The sequence below is a fragment of the Coregonus lavaretus genome (assembly GCF_964263955.1).
Source record: "Coregonus lavaretus genome assembly, chromosome: 15".
Lineage (NCBI taxonomy): Eukaryota > Metazoa > Chordata > Actinopteri > Salmoniformes > Salmonidae > Coregonus > Coregonus lavaretus.
The window spans coordinates 23,368,549-23,392,467 of record NC_140002.1 but is presented as its reverse complement, the minus strand read 5'-3'; the positions used below and the strand labels follow the sequence as shown (position 1 = coordinate 23,392,467).

Here is a 23,919-nt window from a genome sequence, read left to right as displayed (position 1 = left end):
AAGTCATGTTGCTGGAGGGAGGGTGGAGGACGGCATGACACAAGGGCCTGATTCTGTTGTACTTGGCAGGATTCAGGAATCAACAATCCAGAGAGAACTATGAATCAAAATGGTGGTTAGGAGTGGGACCCAGGCGAGTGGCTCTGTAGAACTGTGCTGTAGTGTACTAGGGAGGTACTTACAGTAGGCCTGGGTCGTGTTCAGTAGGCATGAAGCAATAAAAAAATGAAATAAACAATGTTCTTATTGGTAATAACTCTTCCGATTCAAAACGTAGTCTTCTATTTCATGCCGGTTTCTCCTGTTTCATGCCTACTGCAGTGATTTGGTAACGTGGTTCTAGTACCATTAGAGGTTGTACAGAAAGTACTGTGATTGTAGGCTACTAGCTATAGTGGAAAAGGTAGAACTGACCTGTTGGAGCAGATGTCACTGTACAGGTGTGTGCGTGTGCCCGTGCGTCTGTTTGAATAATGTGTTACTGTTTCTTTCCCCCACAGGCAGAGTATGAGGTCAGTCCAGATGAGAAGAGGAGGGAGTGTGCTCAGGAGCTCCTAGACAGGTACTTCAGCCCAAAGGTACAGTAGAATAACCTATTCTCAGGCAATGAGTGATTTGTGGTCAAATATTCAATAATTGAGGTTGGTGTGGTTTCCCAGACCCAGATTAAACCTATTCCTGGACTAAAAATCACTTTCAATTGAGATATTCCATCGAGCACGCTTTTTAATCCAGGAGTGGGCTTAATCTGGGCCTATGATGTCATATATACGTAATTCACGTTGTATTGTGTTCCATCGCCCTGTAGTCAGAGGATCACGTTCCTGAGTTGGGGGAGGACATGGTGGGTCAGTTTACAGAGAGGCTGGAGCAGGAGCCCTGTAAAGAACTCTTCAACGAGTGCACCAAGTGAGTCTGTCTGTCAATACAGAAACACAGTCACAGAGAATATGCTAACATACAGTACTTACTCAGCATATGGGATGTATTCAAGATCAGAAAAGGTAGATATTTTAAGATAATTTCACCATTATTCAACAAAGGTAGTCAGTTAAGAATAAAGGGTAATTTTCAGTGATGAGATATGCCCAGAGACAGAATCTCTGAATTTTCTTATAAACTGTCTACTGCATTGTGCAACATCCTCTGAACAGTTGTCCACACTTGTTGTATGGGCGTGTCAATAGCATGTTGAGGGTATGTGGTTGCTGATGAATACTGTTCTAATTAATCACCCCTAGCCACTTCAATCACCCGCCATTCCGTTCAGCAACGTTTCTATTTTTGAACGTTCTCACAACTGTTCCAACAACACTACGACCCTGAACAGACCCTTTCTGTCATTCCTGCCTCTGGTTGTGGTTAATGAATGTTTAGATGTGAGCTGATGTTTGGGGTATAGTAGTCAGAGAGATGGACCCATGGCGTAGCAGCATGGGACATGTGTAGGGCATGTAGGTTTTCCTGACCATGTGACCTGACCAGGAAAAACTCTGGGCCTTAGGGAAGGACCAGAGTTTTTCCTGTTTAGGTGATGTAGTGGGCTGTATGTGTTCTGACTGTCTTCTGTCTCTCTGTCCGCTGTTCTAGACTGATCCATGACTACCTGAGTGTGGCTCCCTTCGCAGACTACATCGACAGCATGTACTATAACCGATTCCTGCAGTGGAAGTGGCTGGAGAGGTACACACACACGTACACACACACAGACAGACACACAGACAGACACACAGACAGACAGATGTATAAGCCTGAGAACCCCTACACAGCGCAATGATTAAATGTTACAGTTACTTCACACCGCCTCTATATACAGTGCCTTCTGAAAGGATTCAGACCCCTTGACTATTTCCATATTTTGTTACATTACAGCCTTATTCTAAAATTGTCTAAATATTTTTTTTCCCTCATCAATCTACACACAATACCCCATAATGACAAAGCAAAAACAGGTTTGTAGAAATGTTTACTAACGTATAAAAAATTTAAAACTGAAATATCACATTTACATAAGTATTCAGACCCTTTACTCAGTACTTTGTTGAAGCACCTTTGGCAGCGATTACAGTATCAAGTCTTCTTGGGTATGATGCTACAAGCTTGGCACACCTGTATTTGGGGAGTTTCTCCCATTCTCTGCAGATCCTCTCAAGCTCTGTCAGGTTGGATGGGGAGCGTTGCTGCACAGCTATTTTCAGGTCTCTCCAGAGATGTTCGATCGGGTTCAAGTCTGGGCTCTGGCTGGGCCACTCAAGGACATTCAGAGACTTGTCCCGAAGCCACTCCTGCGTTGTCTTCGCTGTGTGCTTAGGGTCGTTGTCCTGTTGGAAGGTGAACCTTCGCCCCAGTCTGAGGTCCTGAGCGCTCTGGAGCAGGTTTTCATCAAGGATCTCCCTGTACTTTGCTCCGTTCATCTTTGCCTCAATCCTGACTAGTCTCCCAGTCCCTGCTGCTGAAAAACATCCCCACAGCATGCTGTTTCCACCACCATGCTTCACCGTAGAGATGGTGCCAGGTTTCCTCCAGACGTGATGCTTGGCATTCAGGCCAAATAGTTCAATCTTGGTTTCATCAGACCAGATAATCTTGTTTCTCATGGTCTGAGAGTCTTTAGGTGCCTTTTGGCAAACTCCAAGTGGGCGGTCATGTGCCTTTTACTGAGGAGTGGCTTCCGTCTGGCCACTCTACCATAAAGGCCTGATTGGTGGAGTGCTGCAGAGATGGTTGTCCTTCTGGAAGGTTCTCCCATCTCCACAGAGGAACTCTAGAGCTCTGTCAGAGTGACCATTGGGTTCTTGGTCACCTCCCTGACCAAGTTCCTTCTCCCCCGATTGCTCAGTTTGGCCGGGCGGCCAGCTCTAGCAAGAGTCTTGGTGGTTCCAAACTTCTTCCATTTAAGGATGATGGAGGCCACTGTGTTCTTGGGGACTTTCAATGCTGCAGACATTCAATGGAAACAGGATGCACCTGAGCTCAATTTCGAGTCTCATAGCAAAGGGTCTGAATGCTTATGTAAATAAGGTTTATTTTGTTTATTTTTTATTTTAAATTTGCAAAACTTTCGAAAAATCTGTTTTTGCTTTGTCATTATGGGGTATTGTGTATAGATTCCGCTCAATACGGAAGTGGTCAGATGACGCAGATGCTAAATTGCAGGACTGTTTTGCTAGCACAGACTGGAATATGTTCCGGGATTCTTCCGATGGCATTGAGGAGTACACCACATCAGTCACTGGCTTCATCAATAAGTGCATCGATGACGTCGTCCCCACAGTAACTGTACGTACCCCAACCAGAAGCCATGGATTACAGGCAACATCCGCACTGAGCTAAAGGGTAGAGCTGCCGCTTTGAAGGAGCGGGATGCTTATAAGAAATCTCGCTATGCCCCGAAGAACCATCAAACAGGCAAAGCGTCAATACAGGACTAAGATTGAATCCTACTACACCAGCTCCGACGCTCGTCGGATGTGGCAGGGTTTGCAAACTGTTACGAACTACAAAGGGAAAAACAGCCGCGAGCTGCCCAGTGACACGAGCCTACCAGACGAGCTATATGACTTCTATGCGCGCTTCGAGGCAAGCAACACTGAAGCATGTATGAGAGCACCAGCTGTTCCAGACGACTGTGTGATCACGCTCTCCGTAGCCGATGTGAGTAAGACCTTTAAACAGGTCAACATTCACAAGGCCGCAGGGCCAGACGGATTACCAGGACGTGTACTCCGAGCATGCGCTGACCAACTGGCAAGTGTCTTCACTGACATTTCAAATCAAATCAAATGTTATTTGCCACATGCGCCGAATACAACAGGTGTAGACCTTACAGTGAAATGCTTACTTACAAGCCCTTAACCAACAATGCAGTTTTTAAGAAGAAAAAAAAAGTGTTAAGTTAAAAATAGATAAGTAAAAAATAGCAAATAATTAAAGAGCAGCAGTAAAATAAAATAACAGTAGGGAGGTTATATACAGGGGGTACCGGTACAGAGTCAATGTGCGGGGGCACCGGTTAGTCGAGGTAATTGAGATAATATGTACATGTGGGTAGAGTTAAAGTGACTATGCATAAATAATAAACAGAGTAGCAGCAGTGTAAAAGAGGGGGTTGGGGTGGGGTGGGGGGACAATGTAAATAGTCCGGGTAGCCAAGATTAGCTGTTCAGGAGTCTTATGGCTTGGGGGTAGAAGCTGTTAAGAAGCCTTTTGGACCTAGACTTGGCGCTCCGGTACCGCTTGCCGTGCGGTAGCACAGAGAACAGTCTATGACTAGGGTGGCTGGAGTCTTTGACCGTTTTTAGGGCCTTCCTCTGACACCGCCTGGTATAGAGGTCCTGGATGGCAGGAAGCTTGGCCCCAGTGATGTACTGGGCTGTACGCACTACCCTCTGTAGTGCCTTGTGGTCGGAGGCCGAGCAGTTGCCATACCAGGTGGAGCATGGCAACCAGGATGCTCTCGATGGTGCAGCTGTATAACTTTTTGAGGATCCGGGGACCCATGCCAAATCTTTTCAGTCTCCTGAGGGGGAATAGGCTTTGTCGTGCCCTATTCACGACTGTCTTGGTGTGTTTGGACAATGATAGTTTCTTGCTGATGTGGACACCAAGGAACTTGAAGCTCTCAACCTGCTCCACTACAGCCGCGTCGATGAGAATGGGGGCGTGCTCACTCCTCTTCTTTTTCCTATAGTCCACAATCATCTCCTTTGTCTTGATCACGTTGAGGGAGAGGTTGTTATCCTGGCACCACACTGCCAGGTCTCTGACCTCCTCCCTATAGGCTCTCTCATCATTGTCGGTGATCAGGCCTACCACTGTTGTTTCGTCGGCAAACGTAATGATGGTGTTGGGAGTTGTGCTTGGCCATGCAGTCATGGGTGAACAGGGAGTACAGGAGGGGACTGAGCACGCACCCCTGATGGGCCCCCGGGTTGAGGATCAGCGTGGCAGATGTGTTGCTACCTACCTTTACCACCTGGGGGCGGCCCGTCAGGAAGTCCAGGATCCAGTTGCAGAGGGAAGTGTTTAGTCCCAGGGTCCTTAGCTTATTGATGAGCTTTAAGGGCACTATGGTGTTGAACGCTGAGCTATAGTCAATGAATAGCATTCTCACGTAGGTGTTTCTTTTGTCCAGGTGGGAAAGGGCAGTGTGGAGTGCAATAGAGATTGCATCATCTGTGAATCTGTTGGCGCTATGAAAATTGGAGAGGGTCTAGGGTTTCTGGGATAATGGTGTTGATGCGAGCCATGACCAGCTTTTCAAAGCACTTCATGACTACATACGTGAGTGCTTCGGGTCGGTAGTCATTTAGGACTGTTCTTTCTGCTACCGCACGGCAAGCGGTACCGGAGCTTCAAGTCTAGGTCCAAAAGGCTTCTTAACAGCTTCTACCCCCAAGCCATAAGACTCCTGAACAGCTAATCAAATGGCCACCCAGACTATTTGCATTGTTTACGCTGCTGCTATTCTCTGTTTATTATCTATGCATAGTCACTTTACCTCTACCTACATGTACATACATGTACATTTTCTGGATGTTTTTGTTGTTATTCTGTCTCTCACTGTTCAAATAAACCTACCATTAAAATTATAGACTGATAATTTCTTTGTCAGTGGGCAAACGTACAAAATCAGCAGGGGATCAAATACTTTTTTTCCCTCACTGTATGTCTCAATCGTCTCAAGGCGTAAAAACCCTCCCCTTCATCTACACTGATTGACATCAATAAGGGATCATAGCTTTCACCTGGATTCACCTGGTCAGTCTATGTCATGGAAAGAGAAGGTGTTCTTAATGTTTTGTAGATTCAGCATATGTATTAGTGGCTCCTCTCAAGGTTGAGTGAGAAAGTTACAGAAGGTCAAAGATCATACCCCCAAGACATGCTAATCTTTCACCAATAACCGGGGAGGTTAGCATGTCTTGGGGGTATGATCTTTGATCATGGTATCCGTAATCATGGTAGCAGCCACATTAATGTAGAAGTGTTTAAAAACTTATTATATTCTTATTTACAATAAAAGTGATTCCAAAATGACACAATACATTATCAACCATTCATTTCTATGGGGCACAAAATAATCGGAAACACAACCAAAACTAACTGCAAATCCATTCAGCAAGTTTGTAGAGTCACAACCTTTATGTAGTCATTGCGTGCTAGGAATATGGGAACAAATACTAAACTTTTGACTACTTTATTTATAAGAATCTTTATGTGTGTCAATAATTTTCAACCCTACCTTTTTGAGATAAAATAATATTACTTATTAAACAAAATCTCTTTCTTTGAGCAATTGTATTAGTATAAAATAATATAATTTCCCCATTGTTTTTAGCATACGATATAGCTCAGTATATTAATTATTTATTTTATACAGTCATTATTGCTCATTACAGTTTTGGTTTTGTTCACATCCATACTCGTGCTTGTCTATTTAAATACCTTTTATCCCAGCAGGACTATCATATTTTTTTTTTAAACCTTTATTTAACCAGGTAAGCCAGTTGAGAACAAGTTCTCATTTACAACTGCGACCTTGCCAAGATAAAGCAAAGCAGTGCGATAAAAACAACAACACAGAGTTACATATGGGGTAAAACAAAACATAAAGTCAAAAATACTACAGAAAATATATATATACAGTGTGTGCAAATGTAGCAAGTTATGGAGGTAAGGCAATAAATAGGCTATAGTGCAAAATAATTACAATTAGTATTAACACTGGAATGATAGATGTGCAAGAGATTATGTGCAAATAGAGATACTGGGGTGCAAATTAGCTAAATAAATAACAATATGGGGATGAGGTAGTTGGGTGGGCTAATTTCAGATGGGCTGTGTACAGGTGCAGTGATCGGTAAGGTGCTCTGACAACTGATGCTTAAAGTTAGTGAGGGAGATAAGAGTCTCCAGCTTCAGAGATTTTTGCAATTCGTTCCAGTCATTGGCAGCAGAGAACTGGAAGGAATGGCGGCCAAAGGAGGTGTTGGCTTTGGGGATGACCAGTGAGATATACCTGCTGGAGCGCATACTACGGGTGGGTGTTGCTATGGTGACCAATGAGCTAAGATAATGCGGGGATTTGCCTAGCAGTGATTTATAGATGGCCTGGAGGCAGTGGGTTTGGCGACGAATATGTAGTGAGGACCAGCCAACAAGAGCGTACAGGTCACAGTGGTGGGTAGTATATGGGGCTTTGGTGACAAAACGGATGGCACTGTGATAGACTACATCCAATTTGCTGAGTAGAGTGTTGGAGGCTATTTTGTAAATGACATCGCCGAAGTCAAGGATCGGTAAGATAGTCAGTTTTACGAGGGCATGTTTGGTAGCATGAGTGAAGGAGGCTTTGTTGCGAAATAGGAAGCCGATTCTAGATTTAACTTTGGATTGGAGATTCTTAATGTGAGTCTGGAAGGAGAGTTTACAGTCTAACCAGACACCTAGGTATTTGTAATTGTCCACATACTCTAGGTCAGACCTGCCGAGAGTAGTGATTCTAGTCGGGTGGGCGGGTACCAGCAGCGTTCGATTGAAGAGCATGCATTTAGTTTTACTTGTGTTTAAGAGCAGTTGGAGGCTACTGAAGGAGTGTTGTATGGCATTGAAGCTCTTTTGGAGGTTTGTTAACACAGTGTCCAATGAAGGGCCAGATGTATACAAAATGGTGTCGTCTGCGTAGAGGTGGATGGAATGCAAACGAGTCCTTTGGGGAACAGATTTATTTATGGAAATACATGAGCCCTGGTCTCTATATTTATATACATTAGCAAACAGAACATGTCTCCACTCTCCAGCCTAGCAGAGGCAAGGCTTGTGCAATGATCTTCCCATAAGAGTCATAGATGTGACTAAAGAGATAAGTTTACCCATACTCTTTCATCACGGTGTGTATCCCAAATGGCACCCTATTCCCTTTATAGTGCACAACTTTTGACTAGGGCCCATTAGGGCTCTAGTCAAACGTAGTGCACTATATAGGGAATAGTGTGTCATTTTCATTTGGGATGCAACCTTTGACTCACAGTAAATATTCCAACACTTTGTTAAAGGTCTTAAGAAAGTAGTCCTATCTTGCATTTGGTACTGGGCCGAACTCAAGTCTAGTTATAATATAAGCCAGAACATATTAAAAAAGAGGGTTTTATTCCCCCTATTGCTTTCCTTTGATAGAATAGTGTTTTTAAAGCAAACATTTTGTAAAAGTGTAACGGTCAAGCCTTTTTACTTACAAAGTCAGATGTGTATGTTCAGATGCATTGCTGCTGTACAGTCAGTGTATGTCGATATAGTTGAGCACATTTTCCCACGATAGACAATAAAGTTGTTGTTTTGTATTGTGTTGACCCCTTTCTCTGTGTTCTCACAGGCAGCCAGTCACTAAGAACACATTCCGACAGTACAGGGTATTAGGGAAGGGAGGCTTCGGTGAGGTAAGGACTGTCTCTGTCTCTTTGTCTCCTTAACTAAAGCTTCCTTTCATTTAGAATTATATTTTACAAGTAGATAATAAGAAATAAATATAGTGTCTCTTATAATCTTCATCATCAGACCCTCAAAGGGATGAACTTATAAATGATCAATGAGGTACAACAAAGACCTCAGTGTGGATGTGAATTGATGGGCCCATAAAATTATCAACTGTGTTGTTGTGTGTTTTCGGGATACAAGTGCCATTAACTGGTGTCCTCTTGAGCTCTCCTCATGTGAAATGGCCTGAGCCATGGTCATGCCTCCATTACAGTGTATTTACTGTGTCAAAGTAGACAACACTGTGGTGTTCAACTATGAAAAACCTACAATATTCAGTTAACTAGCCTTTTCTATATCTATCCCCCCCTCTCTCTCTCTTTGTCTCTCTTTCATCCACTCTTCTCGTCAGGTGTGTGCGTGCCAGGTGCGTGCCACAGGGAAGATGTACGCGTGTAAGAAGTTAGAGAAGAAGAGGATCAAGAAGAGGAAAGGAGAGTCCATGGCCTTAAACGAGAAGCAGATTCTAGAGAAAGTCAACAGTAGGTTTGTAGTAAGTGTACGAGCTACCTACTTACCTCCTACCATGTGTCACATTATGTATAATACACCTTCCTAATATTGCGTTGCACCCCCTTTTGCCCTCAGAACAGCCTCAATTCATCAGAGCATGGACTCCACAAGGTGTTGAAAGCATTCCACAGGAATGCTGGCCCATGTTGACTCCAATGCTTCCCACAGTTATGTCAAGTTGGCTGGATGTCCTTTGGGTGGTGGACCATTCTTGATACACACGGGGAACTGTTGAATGTGAAAAACGCAGCAGCGTTGCAGTTCTTGACACACTCAAACTGGTGCGCCTGGCACCTGCTACCATACCCCGTTCAAAGGCACTTAAAATCTTGTCTTGCCCATTCATCCTCTGAATGGCACACACAATCCATGTCTCAAGGCTTAAAAATCCATCTTTAACGTGTCTCCTCCCCTTCATCTATGTATGCATTCACTAACTGTAAGTCGCTCTGGATAAGAGCGTCTGCTAAGTGACTAAAATGTAATGTAAATGTAAATCTACACTGATTGAAGTGGATTTAACAAGTGACATCAATAAGGGATCATAGCTTTCCCCTGGATTCACCTGGTCAGTCTATGGCTTGGAAAGAGCAGGTGTTCCTAATGTTTTGTAATGTATCTATGAACTACATTAATATTTGATGCACCACTTACTAATTTTTCCTTACAAAGATGTCAAGTTGACTGAACTCAATGATTTAAACTGTCGACTGCAACTCAGCTTTTGACCGCAACATTAAAACTTTTGACCAGTTGAGTCTAGATGGCTCTTCCAGACTACTGTCTGATAACTCAGATCAGATCATAATAATAATAATAATAACACTATTAATTAAAAGATAACATCAGGGTTTGATTCAGTTGGGTTTGTTTTCATTTCAAGTGACCCCACACAATCCAATTTCGACATATTTTATTTGGACATCCATCACTGGTCCAATGTGTTGGCCAAAAGTGGACAGATGTTAATTCTGTTTCCCACAAATTCTACTCTCCTTCTCCTACCTCATAGCTTTGTTAATTGTGTATATTTGAAGTAGTAGAAGTATGATTTTCAAACCGGTCTCTTAGCCAAGTGTTCTATTCTTTAGGGCACACCATAGCAGAATGTAGGGAAACATTTTTGCGACAAAAGACAAAAAAAAGCGCTTCTTATTGAACAAGTTCAGGTAATCCCTCCCCATTTTAGTCAGTTTTGTTTTGTTTTCATCTGTTTGGTGCCTAATGAATATGACCGTGTGTCGTGGAGGTGAGTCTAGCATACGCGTATGAGACGAAGGACGCTCTGTGTCTGGTGCTGACCCTGATGAACGGAGGAGACCTCAAGTTCCACATCTACCACATGGGAGAGGCTGGCTTCGAGGAGAGGAGGGCTGTGTTCTACTCTGCAGAGCTGGCCTGTGGCCTGGAGGACCTGCAAAGAGAGAGGATCGTCTACAGGTGAGGCTACACACACAGTCACACACACATAGGCACACACACGCACACAGAAATGCATACACACACACACAAGGCTGTTCTGATAGAATGGTTCAGTGGGTACTCGACTTCCTGCGTACAAGGCTACAGGAAGTTTATGGAGCATATTTAGTGTTTACACAACTATCAGCTTACAAGGGTGGATGGAGATAGAGAGGTGAGGGGAGAACGATAGATAGCAAGACGTTGGGAGAGAGAAAGTGGTCCTCTGTAGCTCAACTGGTAGAGCACGGCGCTTGAAACGCCAAGGTAGTGGGTTCGAGCCCCGGGACCACCCATACACAAAAATGTATGCATGCATGACTGTAAGTCGCTTTGGATAAAAGCGTCTGCTAAATGGCATATTATTATTATTATAAAGTGAGACAAAGGAAGACAAAGAGCAGAGAGCTTTCAAAGTTTTGTAAATCTGCTCATGGAAGAGATAGACGTTAGTTATTGGTTTTATAACTCCTTGTATTGCTGTCTTTTTCCAGGGACCTGAAGCCTGAAAACATACTATTGGATGACCATGGTGAGTAGAGATCGAGATGGAAATAATATGAATGCCCACTATACAAGTAAATAAATGTTTTATGGACCAACCCTGGTCCTGGAACAATGCTATAGTTCCAGCCAAGCACTACTTTAAAACACTTGATTCAACTAATCAAGGTCTTGATGATTAATTGAATAATAGATCAGGTGTGTTAGTGATGGGCTGGAACAAAAGCCTGCACACATTATAGCTCTCCATAACCAGAGTTGGTACAGTAACCACTGCATGTGTGAACCGAGGCTGTCGTTCTGTAATTCACCAATAGAGGGAGCAGATTGTCTATGAAAATACCTCTCTCAGGACAGGAGGGCTCCTGCTTTCTCAAGGTTGTCAGTAGAGCCTGCGGCCACTGAATAGTGCTCTTTGGCAAAACAACATAAGGTTTCTAAAGTACATGGCTTTCATAAGATCTGCTTTGACCAAAGGATGTCCTGATATACATAGTCTGTGGTCCAGACTCCAGACTGGAGATAGCATGTCATATGACATATGGTTGAATGTCATAGGATTGAGGTGTGTTATATGTAATACTGTATGTCTTGTTTTGTTGCATCGTGATTGGCCGTCTCCTTCTATATCCATTGATATGCATCATCTGTGGGGATAGCATGTCACAATCCTCCAATTTGTAAGTCGCTCTGGATAAGAGCGTCTGCTAAATGACGTAAATGTAAATATGACATAAGGTTAAGTGTCACAGCATTGAGGTGTGTTATAGGTAATACTGAATGTGTCTGTTATACTGTATGTATGTGTTCTGTCATGTCATTTTCGGATATCTCGATTGAGATGCATCTTTTGTGGGGATAGCATGTGATATGGCATAAGGTTAACTGTTCCAGCAATTGGTGTGTACTGTAACACAGTGCGTGTTGTGCTGTGTTCCTTTAGGTCATATCCGGATATCAGACCTGGGCTTGGCGGTCCACGTTCCCGAGGGAGAGACCATCAAGGGTCGGGTGGGCACCGTAGGGTACATGGGTAAGCACTATTCAACACCATTCAACAAAAGATATTCAACACCTTTTTTCAAATACTGTTACTGTACTGTGTAATGTACAGTACCAATATACTTTCAGTATTTGTAATCATGTCTCTGTGTGTCTATGTGTGTGTACGCGTGCATGCGTGCCTGTGTGCCTGTCATCCTAATGTGTGTGTGTGTGTGTGTGTCAGCTCCAGAGGTGGTGAAGAATGAGCGCTACACCTTCAGCCCCGACTGGTGGGCGCTGGGCTGTCTGCTGTATGAGATGATCGAGGGCCAGTCTCCCTTCCAGCAGCGCAAGAAGAAGATCAAACGCGAGGACGTAGAGAGGCTGGTCAGAGACGTGGAGGAGGAGTACTCAGACAAGTTCTCAGAGGACGCCAAGTCCCTCTGCAAAATGGTACCTGACTACAGTACCTCCTCCTACAGAGCCCGGTGTAGCTCAGTTGGTAGAGCATGGCGCTTGCAACGCCAGGGTTGTGGGTTCGTTTCCCATGGGGGGCCAGTATGAAAAATGTATGCACTCACTAACTGTAAGTCGCTCTGGATAAGAGCGTCTGCTAAATGACTAAAATGTCAAATATTGTCAACAACATGGGATCATGCTTTGTTGTCTGTTGGCTTTGCATATCAAAATCAGTCTTTATGGTAATAGTTTTATTTGTGAAGGCAGCATCATGTGTTCAAGAGATTTGCATTCATGATGTACAGTCGTGGTCAAAAGTTTTGAGAATGACACAAGTATTGGTCTTCACAAAGTTCGCTGCTTCAGTGTTATGAGATATTTTTGTCAGATGTTACTATGGTATACTGAAGTATAATTACAAGCATTCCATAAGTGTCAAAGGCTTTTATTGACAATTACATTAAGTTTCTGCAAAGAGTCAATATTTGCAATGTTGACCCTTCTTTTTCAAGACCTCTGCAATCCGCCCTGGCATGCTGTCAATTAACTTCTGGGCCACATCCTGACTGATGGCAGCCCATTCTTGCATAATCAATGCTTGGAGTTTGTCAGAATTTGTGGGTTTTTGTTTGTCCACCTACCTCTTGAGGATCAACCACAAGTTCTCAATGTGAATAAGGTCTGGGGAGTTTCCTGGCCATGGACCCAAAATGTCGATGTTTTGTTCCCCGAGCCACTTAGTTATCACTTTTGCATTATGGCAAGGTGCTCCATCATGCTGGAAAAGGCATTGGTCGTCACCAAACTGTTCTTGGATGGTTGTGAGAAGTTGCTCTCTGAGGATGTGTTGGCACCATTCTTTATTCATGGCTGTGTTCTTAGACAAAATGGTGAGTGAGCCCACTCGCTTGGCTGAGAAGCAACCCCACACATGAATTGGCTCAGGATGCTTTACTGTTGGCATGACACAGGACTGTTGGCATGACAAACACCTTGTCCGGTCTTCTCCGGACAAGGTGTTTTCCGAATGCCCCAAACAATCGGAAAGGGGATTCATCAGAGATGAAATGACTTTACCCCAGTCCTCAGCAGTACAATCCCTGTACCTTTTGCAGAATATCAGTCTGTCCCTGATGTTTTTCCTGGAGAGAAGTGGCTTCTTTGCTGCCCATCTTGACACCAGGCCATCCCCCAAAAGTCTTCGCCTCACTGTGCGTGCAGATGCACTCACACCTGCCTGCTGCCATTCCTGAGCAAGCTCTGCACTGGTGGTGCCCCGATCCCACAGCTGAATCATCTTTAGGAGACGGTCCTGGCGCTTACTGGACTGTCTTGGGCGCCCTGAAGCCTTCTTCACAACAATTGAACCTCTCTCCTTGAAGTTCTTGATGATCCGATAAATGGTTGATTTTAGGTGCAATCTTACAAGCAGCAATATCCTTGCCTGTGAAGCCCTTTTTGTGCAAAGCAATGATGACGGCACGTGTTTCCTTGCAGGTAACCATAGTTAACAGAGGAAGAACAATGATTTCAAGCACCACCCTCCTTTTAAAGCTTACAGTCTGTTATTCTAACTCAATCAGCATGACAGAGTGATCTCCAGCCTTGTCCTTGTCAACACTCTCACCTGTGTTAACGAGAGAATCACTGACATGATGGTAGCTGGTCCTTTTGCGGCAGGGCTGAAATGCAGTGGAAATGTTTTTATGGGATTAAGTTCATTTTCATGGCAAAGAGGGACTTTGCAATTAATTGCAATTCATCTGATCACTCTTCATGACATTCTGGAGTATATGCAAATTGCCATCATCAAAACTGAGGCAGCAGACTTTGTGAAAATTTGTATTTGTGTCATTCTCAAAACCTTTGACCACGACTGTATGTGCATGAAGGATGCTTTTATTCTGGTTTTCTATGGCTTGTAATATCATAAGCAAAGAAGGTTGTCTGTCATGATTTTAAAACTAACTTCAAACACATACAGCAAGCAGATCAGTGCCTAATTCAACAGTATAACAGCATAACATATTTACTTTGTTGCTTAGTAACACTGCTGTCACTCTCTCATGTCTCTGCCTAGCTGCTGGCCAAAGAGCCCAGTAAGAGGCTGGGCTGCCAGGGGGAGGGGGCTACGGAGGTGAAGGCCCACCCCATCTTCCGATCCATCAACTTCAAGAGGCTGAAAGCTGGCAGGCTGAAGGCCCCCTTCACCCCTGATGTAAGGAAACACACTGCATGATCCAATCTGTTTACTGTACAGACGTCATAATCCCTAATGCATCATTTGGATAGATTCCAAGAGTGACACATCCAAGAATATCACTGTGTAGTGACGCTGTCATGACATGAAACATCTAGCGTTTTGGTCTTTCTATGGTAGTCTTCTCGTATAGGATGAATCAGCTGCCTCCACTTGATGATGTTATAGTGTATGTGCATGTGTTTATATGCCATATAACCTTATTCATCCCCAGAGCACAAGCACATGATTACATAAATGTACAGTGCATGCAACACAGGATGTACAGTAGACATACAGTACCAGTCAAACGTTTGGACACACCTACTCATTCAAGGGTTTTTCTTTATTTTTACTATTTTCTACATTGTAGAATAATAGTGAAAACATCAAAACTATGAAATAACATATGGAATCATGTAGTAACCAAAAAAGTGTTAAACAAATCAAAATATATTTTATATTTGAGATTCTTCAAATAGTCACGCTTTGCCTTGATGACAGCTTTGCACACTCTTGGCTCAACCAGCTTCACCTGGAATGCTTTTCCAACAGTCTTGAAGGAGTTCCCATATATGCTGAGCACTTGTTGGCTGCTTTTCCTTCACTCTGCCATCCGACTCATCCCAAACCATCTCAATTGGGTTGAGGTCGGGGGATTGTGGAGGCCAGGTCATCTGATGCAGCACTCCATCACTCTCCTTCTTGGTAAAATAGCCCATACACATCCTGGAGGTGTGTTGGGACATTGTTCTGTTGAAAAACGAATGATTGTCCAAATAAGCCCAAACCAGATGGGATGGCGTATCGCTGCAGAATGCTGTGGTAGCCATGCTGGTTAAGTGTGCCTTGAATTCTAAATAAATCACAGACAGTGTCACCAGCTAAGCACCCCAACCATAACACCTCCTCCATGCTTTACGGTGGGAACTACACATGCGGAGATCATCCGTTCACCCACACCGCGTCTCACAAAGACACGGCGGTTGGAACCAAAAATCTCCAATTTGGACTCCAGGCCAAAGGACACATTTCCACCGGTCTAATGTCCATTGCTCGTGTTTCTTGGCCCAAGCAGGTTTCTTCTTATTATTGGTTTCTTTGCAGAAATTCGACCATGAAGGCCTGATTCACACAGTCCCCTCTGAACAGTTGATATTGAGATGTGTCTGTGACTTGAACTCTGTGAAGCATTTATTTGGGCTGCAATTTCTGAGGCTGGTAACTCTAATGAACTAATCCTCTGCAGCAGAGGTAACTCTGGGTCTTCCATTCCTGTGGCGGTCCTCATGAGAGCCAGTTTCATCGCTTGATGGTTTTTGCGACTGCACTTGAAGAAACTTTCAAAGTTCTTGAAATGTTCCGTATTGACTGACCTTCATGTCTTAAAGTAATGATGGACTGTCGTTTCTCTTTGATAATTTGAGCTGTTCTTGGTCTTTTACCAAATAGGGCTATCTTCTGTATACCTCCCCTTCACTATTATTCTGCAATGTCGAAAATAGTAAAAAAATAAAGAAAAACCCTTGAATGAGTAGGTTTGTCCAAACTTTGGACTGGTAGTGTACATTGTTGTTTGCTTCCCCAGCCCCAGGCCATTTACTGTAAGGACGTGCTGGACATCGAGCAGTTCTCCACGGTCAAGGGGGTGGAGTTGGAGCCCAAAGATGACTCATTCTACTGTAAAGTGTCCACAGGCAGCGTGTCCATCCCCTGGCAGATGGAGGTCAGAGGTCACACAATATCACGCGCACCAAAAGGAAGCAACCTGTACTCAATATTTTCATCAATGAACCTTTATCACATTACATAACGTCCTGAACAAGTAAATTAATTGAAACTTGTCTTATGCAATATGAAGACACTCGGGCTCAGTATGTAGACGCTAGATATTAGCCCCCTCAGGTGTACAACCAACCAATATTTAGGAAAGGCCCAATATAGAGGCACTAGGTCGAGCCACAAAGACCCATATTTACTATGGAGGTCAGAAAATATGCCTAATGGGGTCGTAGTCCAGAGCATACTGCAGGCTACTGTCTGTGGCAGTTCAGACAGACAGACGGACACAGGGCCAATTGAGTTAGCAGTGGGTTATAAAAGCAACTTGTGATTTGTATCAAAACAGCTGCTTTGGCGCCAAGAAGACACAGGGCTCTGGTTAAAAGTAGTGCACCGTGGTCCTCTGTAGCTCAGCTGGTAGAGCACGGCGCTTGTAACGCCAGGGTAGTGGGTTCGATCCCCGGGACCACCCATACACAAAAAAAATTTATGCACGCATGACTGTAAGTCGCTTTGGATAAAAGCGTCTGCTAAATGGCATATTATTTATTATTATTATCAAATTAAGTCTTCTGAATGACTGATGTGGTTAGATTTGACATCAGCCCGTTTTAAAACACCACATTTACTTTGAGTAATTTTCGGAGAAAAAAATTTGTCCTATTTTTAGTGCTTTCTCTTCCCCGTCCTATCAAGATGGCTTTTACTTTCATCATACTGATGTTCTGATCAATATCCTTGCAAAAAACACTCATGTGCGTCCCAAAAAGCACCCTATTCCCTATGTAGTCCACTACTTTTGACCAGGTAATAGGGTGCCATTTGGTACGCCTTCTTAAAGTCCCCTTTTACCCTGACATGTCCCTTTATCAAAGAAGCTGTGAAACGATGGATTTGGGGTTTGAGGTTGTGAACGGATAGTTTCTTCTGGTTCCAGATGATCGAGTCCGAGTGCTTTCAGGAGCTCAACGTGTTTCATACGGACGGGACAGTTCCCCCGGACCTGGACTGGAGAGGGCAGCCCTCGCCAACTCCTAAACAGGGGCTGCTACAGAGGCTTTTTGGGAGACAGGTGAGATCCTCAACCTTACTAAACCTAAAGCCTCAGTGTTGTGTGTGTCATTGACTCTACATTATATTTTCTGTTTGATTTGTTAGGTCTCTGTATATTTTGGCCTCTAGGTGTATGGATTCTAATTGACTACTGGGATTTTTTGATAAACCAGAATGCACCTATTGTAGCATGATGTACTACATCACCCATAATGCTCTGTGTAAGATCTCACAATGAGCAGTATGGGTACTGTAGTACATCATATCAAATAAAGCCTTTTTACATCAGCAGATGTCACAAAGTGCTTATACAGAAACCCAACCTAAAACCCCAAACAGCAAGCAATGCAGAAATAGAAGCACGATGGCTAGGAAAAACTCCCTAGAAAGGCAGGACCTAGGAAGAAACCTAGAGAGGAACCAGGCTCTGAGGTCGTGGCCAGTCCTCTTCTGGCTGTGCTGGGTGGAGATTATACATGGCCATTAAGGCCAGATCGTTCTTCAAGATGTTCAAACATTCATAGATGAACAGCAGGGTCAAATCATAATCACAGTGGTTGTAGAGGGTGCAACAGGTCAGCACCTCAGGAGTAAATGTCAGTTGGGGGGAGAGGGGGGGGAAGAGAAGAGAGAGAGCATACTTAAGTTCACACAGGACACCAGATAAGACAGGAGAATTTCACCAGATATAACAGACTGACCCTAGCCCCCCGGCACATAGACTATTGCAGCATAGAAACTGGAGGCTGAGACAGGGGGGTTCGGGGGACACTGTGGCCCTGTCCGACGATACCCCTGGACAGGGCCAACCAGGCAGGATATAACCCCACCCACTTTGCCAAAGCACAGCCCCAACATCACTAGAGGGATATCAACAGATCACCAACTTACTACCCTGAGACAAGGCTGAATATAGCCCACGAAGATCTCCTCCACTGCACGAGCCCGAGGGGGCACGTCAGTGACTCAACCCACTTGAGTATAGCGAAAAAAGCCTGGCACAAGGTGACGCACCCCTCCTAGGGACGGCATGGAAGAGCACTAGTAAGCCAGTGACTCAGCCCCCGTAATAGGGTCAGAGGCAGTGAATCCCAGTGGAGAGAGGGGAGCCGGCCAGGCAGAGACAGCAAGGGCGGTTCGTCACTCCAAAGCCTTGCTGTTCACCTTCGCAACCCTGGGCCAGATAACACTCAATCATAGGACCTACTGAAGAGATGAGCCTTCAGTAAAGACTTAATGGTCGCCAGTGTAGAGAGGCTAGCACTGGAGTAATATGATCACATTTTTGGGTTCTAGTCTTAAGATTCTAGCAGCCTTATTTAGCACTAAGTGAAGTTTATTTAGTGCTGTAGCCGAAGAGAGTAGAGCATTGCAGTAGTCTCATCTAGAAGTGACAGAAGCATGGAATAGCTTTTCTGCATAATTTTTGGACAAAACGTTTCTGTTTTTTGCAAATGTTACGAATATGGAAAAAAGCTGCCATTGAAATATTCTTGATATGTTCGTCAAAAGAGAGATCAGGGTCCAGAGTAACGTCGAGGTCCTTCACAGTTTTATTTGAGACGACTGTACAACCATCAAGATTAATTGTCAGATCATGCTCCTGAAGCTTACATAATGGTGTTCCGTATCCCTATCAATACTTATAGTCATACACTTCTCTTTGGGCCTCTTGATAATGACCTGCTCTCTGTCGCTCTCTGTCAGGACTGCTGTGGGAACTGCAGCGACAGTGACGAGGAGCCCACCAGGCTGTGACTGAGCACCCTCCTCCCAGCCTCACCAAGGATCTCATTTGTTTACAAATTTTGCACATTTGTATTTTAAAATAGTTCTATATAAATATTGGAATGTATATTTTCAATATATAGCCATAAAGTCCATGTTATTTAAATGTAATCATGATTCAGAACCAGTCCACATTTTCATGCGAGGCAACAACTGCTAAGTGACCATACTGCCCCCCCCCCCCCCATCTGTTGATGTTGATGTCATTCTCAACCTCTTTCCTTTTTCTTTCTGCTTTTCTTTGTCTTCTAAAAAGTGTCGACTGGGCTCAGATTACTAACCATCTTTATTTTAAATATATATAAAATATATATATTATTTGTATTCACTTCATGCAATTCTAGACAATCAAATTAGGATATTTGTGTGAAGTGTAGGCTTAAAAGGAAATTGAAGACTGAGGTGAACTTAGTATGAGGTGATATGTACATTTTAGGGTTCTATCTAGAGACACTTGATGTAAGCCAAATAGATATGACTAAACAATGCATATATAAGTGCACAAGTACAAACAAGTGTATCAAATATGTGACAATCACCTCTAAAGTCCTAAGTGTGTTTTCCTAAGAATCTGGGTTTAGGTAGAAAGCATGTTAGTTCCCAACCACATTATGAGCTAGAGAAGGGAATTTTCTGAAAACGCCCTGCATTATAGTACAGTAATTCAATTGCCGAAAGGGACCAATTCGTAAGACGAGGATAGCCTAGAATGGCCTTGGAGTTTCCTCTACCACGGCATCCTCTAGATGGCTACACGTTTGTCACAGAGCTCCTGAGTTTAATTTAGCGCTGCACTTATTTTTACATTTACATTTTAGTCATTTAGCAGACGCTCTTATCCAGAGCGACTTTCAGTTAGTGAGTACATACATTTTCCCTTATGACCAAACTGGTTTGTTTTTATCCTCCAAATATTTGAATAATTAAGTCCTTCCCATTCAAGGTGCCTTTGATGGTTTAAGGTATTCATGTATTTAACATATTTTATATATACCTGTTTCTGTGACAAAAATCAAACAAAGCTATCTGTCGAGTAGGTTCAGACCATGCTGCCTCTCTCTCTCTCTCTCTCTCCTGTCTCCTCTGCCGCTGTTGTACCTCATGTGTTCCTTTGCCATGCTGATGTGTGTCTGCATTATGTAACTCAGTGGGATTCTCCTTGTGGATGTGGGACTAATAGGACTGAGGGACTGAGCTCCCTGACAGACTATGGGACTATGGTATCCCCCGCTGAACCCTCCTTAACAGAGACTCTATTAGACTGAGGAAGAGGGGTCAAAGGGGAAGGGATAGTTCACGGAGAGGTCAAACCATCTCCATGGAAACCTCAGCACTCCCAACGGAAGTGAAAGAGACTTCCAATACTCCTCTTACCGTCCCCATCTCTCATTGAATTGTGTTTTATTGTGTGTGATTCTCAGATTAACTTGCCTACATTCCAGTCAGTACCATACTGTACCGTGTAAAGTTATGCTACTTTTGTTTATTTAGCAATATAATTTTTTAAAACTGGTGTAAAGTTACAACCACAACAACAACAGTTTCACCGTGATACTAGAGCAGGACTTCTAGTATGATTATTATGATTTCTCTGTGCTCCTGAGCCAGGCTTACACAATGTGAGAGGAGGGAGAGCCTCTCTCTGTCTGTCTGCATCCATGTCACACTTTCTTCTTTCAATGCACTGATGTTTTGTGTGTGTCCATATTTTACCATAACCACTAGACCATCATTTCACAAACTTTGTCCTGGGAACCCGCGACCTGCACGTTTTGGTTTTTGCCCTAGCATTACACAGCTGATTCAAATAATCAAAGCTTGATGATTAGTTGATTATTTGAATCAGCTGTGTAGTGTAAGGGCAAAAACCAAAACGTGAACACCTTGGGGTCCTCAGGACCGAGTTTGGGAAACCCTGTACTAGACTCTCTGTCCTGCTCATGATGAGTGAACGTGCTACTATACAAGGGAGTTCTTGGAATGTTCTCGGAACGTCAGGAGGTTGTCTAAATCTCTGTTAGTATTCCAAGCCCAACAGGAGAGCACAAAGCAACAGGTTTTGACAGTGGGTATGAGAACAGTTAAATTTACCAAACATGTACTTAATTCTTACCTCAGTAAAGAATGGAATGGACCCTCTGGGCAATAACTGGTTGAATCAATGTTGTTTCCACTTCATTTCAACAACAAAAAATCAATGTGATGACGTTGAATCAACGTGGAAAGCTGATTGGATTTGCAGAAAGTCAGCAACGTCAGGGAATTTTGTATTTTTTTCACCCAACCTTTAACCTAAATCCAATGACATGGTGACATTTTTTGTTGATTTCACATTGAATTCATATTATTTGACAACTCAATCAAATGTAAATCAAAGCAAGGCAACAGTAAACATGTCCCCCACGAATGATGCTGTACCCCCTTGGGCCAATTAGTAACAACAATTCAAGCTCAAACGGGACAGGAGATATGTTTGTTCAAGGTTTGGAATTTCAGTTAAATACTATAGGGCTGTTCCCTATGTGAAAAGGCACTATCTGTGAAGTGAAAATGGCAGTTAGTGTCTTCTAGCGCCAGACAGTGAAGTCATGGCCTTTTCACACACCTTACTTTGACTTTAAAGGGTTCAGGGACTTTTGCTTACGCTTTTAATATTTATCTGTTGAATTTCACTGCTTTTATGTTATTTTGTGTTACACTTTTAACTCTTGTTTTTATAGCCTTCTGTGATTCTACAAGCGTTCATGGTGAGCTACAGCAGCTGTAAAAAGCTATTGGGTGCATCATGTGCTGAACTGTAATACTAGGCTATGCTAATTCTAAGCAGTCAAACTGGTCATGTCTTTAGTAAGGTGCTTCCTTCCTAACATTATCCTGCCATCTTTATCTACCTGTACAAGACTTCAACATTTTATTTCAGTTATTTATTGTGCTCAATGTTTTTACCTTAGTGTTCACTCCAAACTGCTTTCAGTTCAAATATTCTGTAAATGTTTTTGGTGTTTCCATACTCTTGACATTTTGCCAACTATGTTCAGACTGCACTAAGCCCTCACACCTTGGAGGCACACTTTGTGTTACACTTCACTTGTAGAACATGTTATGTATCTGAAATGATATTGCGTCCAATGTCCATATATTCTTTAAATACCATATTAAACCAAGAACTTAGTCTTCTTGGTCTGATCCATTGTATCTAAATCCACGTCACAACGTTTGTTACGTTGCATGTGTGATACCTCCCTGAGCTCAGGAAGGTTGGAGACTTTATTCATGTTACCATCCTTTGTGACTCCATTGCCTTCCCACCCTGTCTTCTGCAAGGCCAAATGTCATACTGTGTGTCACTAGAGACCATTACGTATGTCTCTGTTGTCCTACTGTGTAAACATGCCAAATGGAAGCAACCGAGAGGATAGTGATGATGATGATGGGGTGTAAATGTGCCATGTACATGCTATGTATCACTCTGATGTGATGTTTGTTTGAGCTCTTTTGTTCTCTCTCTCTCTGTCCCCTCTATCAACTCGTACTGTCTGCCTCTAACCCATCTCAGTAGGTGCCTGTGAAAATGTACGTTAGTCATGGCCAGTAAAACTGGACCTCCATGTAACACAGTATTTTACTTCAATAAAACTTTTTTGGTTTAGCTTTGGCATGTCTTGTGTAATTCAATCTTGCAAACGAAGATTTATGACAGTTTGAAATGTCATGCAGATAGGAGGAGCCAGGAGAATGTATGCTGAACAAAAATATAAACGCAACAATTTCAACGAATTTACCGAGTTACAGTTCATACATTCATTAGGACCTAATCTATGGATTTCACATGACTGGGCAGGGGCACAGCCATGGGTGGGCCTGGGAGGGCATAGGCCCACCCATTTGGGAGCCAAACCCACACACCGGGGAGCCAGGTCCAACCAATCAGAATACATTTTTCCCCACAAAAGGGCTTTATTACAGACAGAAATTCCTGCAGTCAGCATGCCAATTGCGCGCTCCCTCAAAACTTGACATCTGTGGCATTGTGTTGTATGACAAAACTGCACATTTTAGAGTGGCCTTTTATTGTCCCCAGCGCAAGGTGCATCTGTGTAATGATCATGCTGTTCAATCAGCTTCTTGATATGTCACACCTGTCAGGTGGATTTATTATCTTGGCAAAGGAGAAATGCTCACTAACAGGGATGTAAACACATTTGAAGGTAATAAGCTTTTTGTGTGTATGGACAATTTCTGGGATGTTTTATTTCAGCACATGGGACCAACACTTTACATGTTGCATTTATATTTTTGTTCAGTATAGATGACAGTTGCCTGTGTAACAGGTGGGATTCGAAACCGGTAGCTCTCGCTCGAGAACCAAAATTAAGTATTAACCATTAGACCAAAGGAAAATCCCTCTGGTCCGAGGGCAACTATTGGGCTTATGAGTCTCAGGCAGGGCTACTGATCACGAGAGCGTGATTTCAAATTATCTCCGCTGCACCTGCATTCCTTTGGGCATCAGATTTTCAAGAAAATATTCAATTGAAGAGAATTTGGAGGGATAATTAATTTGGAGGAAAGCTGCATTTGATTGGTGCAGCAGGTGCATC

General features: G+C 43.3%; 1 protein-coding gene across 1 annotated transcript in view; it reads left to right on the top strand.

Moving 5' to 3' along the window:
- The window catches only part of LOC311143195 (G protein-coupled receptor kinase 6-like), a 47,694-nt gene extending 24,727 nt beyond the window's left edge, over positions 1-22,967 (top strand). Inside the window, exons 4-16 of the mRNA XM_084178982.1 lie at positions 501-578; positions 809-909; positions 1,591-1,683; positions 8,375-8,438; positions 8,888-9,028; positions 10,298-10,488; positions 11,004-11,041; positions 11,957-12,046; positions 12,242-12,450; positions 14,537-14,674; positions 16,284-16,421; positions 17,415-17,549; positions 19,238-22,967. Of these exons, the coding sequence (XP_084035108.1) occupies positions 501-578; positions 809-909; positions 1,591-1,683; positions 8,375-8,438; positions 8,888-9,028; positions 10,298-10,488; positions 11,004-11,041; positions 11,957-12,046; positions 12,242-12,450; positions 14,537-14,674; positions 16,284-16,421; positions 17,415-17,549; positions 19,238-19,288 (1,467 nt within the window). The 3' untranslated portion in view covers positions 19,289-22,967. The remainder of the gene's footprint in view (positions 1-500; positions 579-808; positions 910-1,590; positions 1,684-8,374; positions 8,439-8,887; positions 9,029-10,297; positions 10,489-11,003; positions 11,042-11,956; positions 12,047-12,241; positions 12,451-14,536; positions 14,675-16,283; positions 16,422-17,414; positions 17,550-19,237) is intronic.
- Positions 22,968-23,919: the final 952 nt, after the last annotated feature.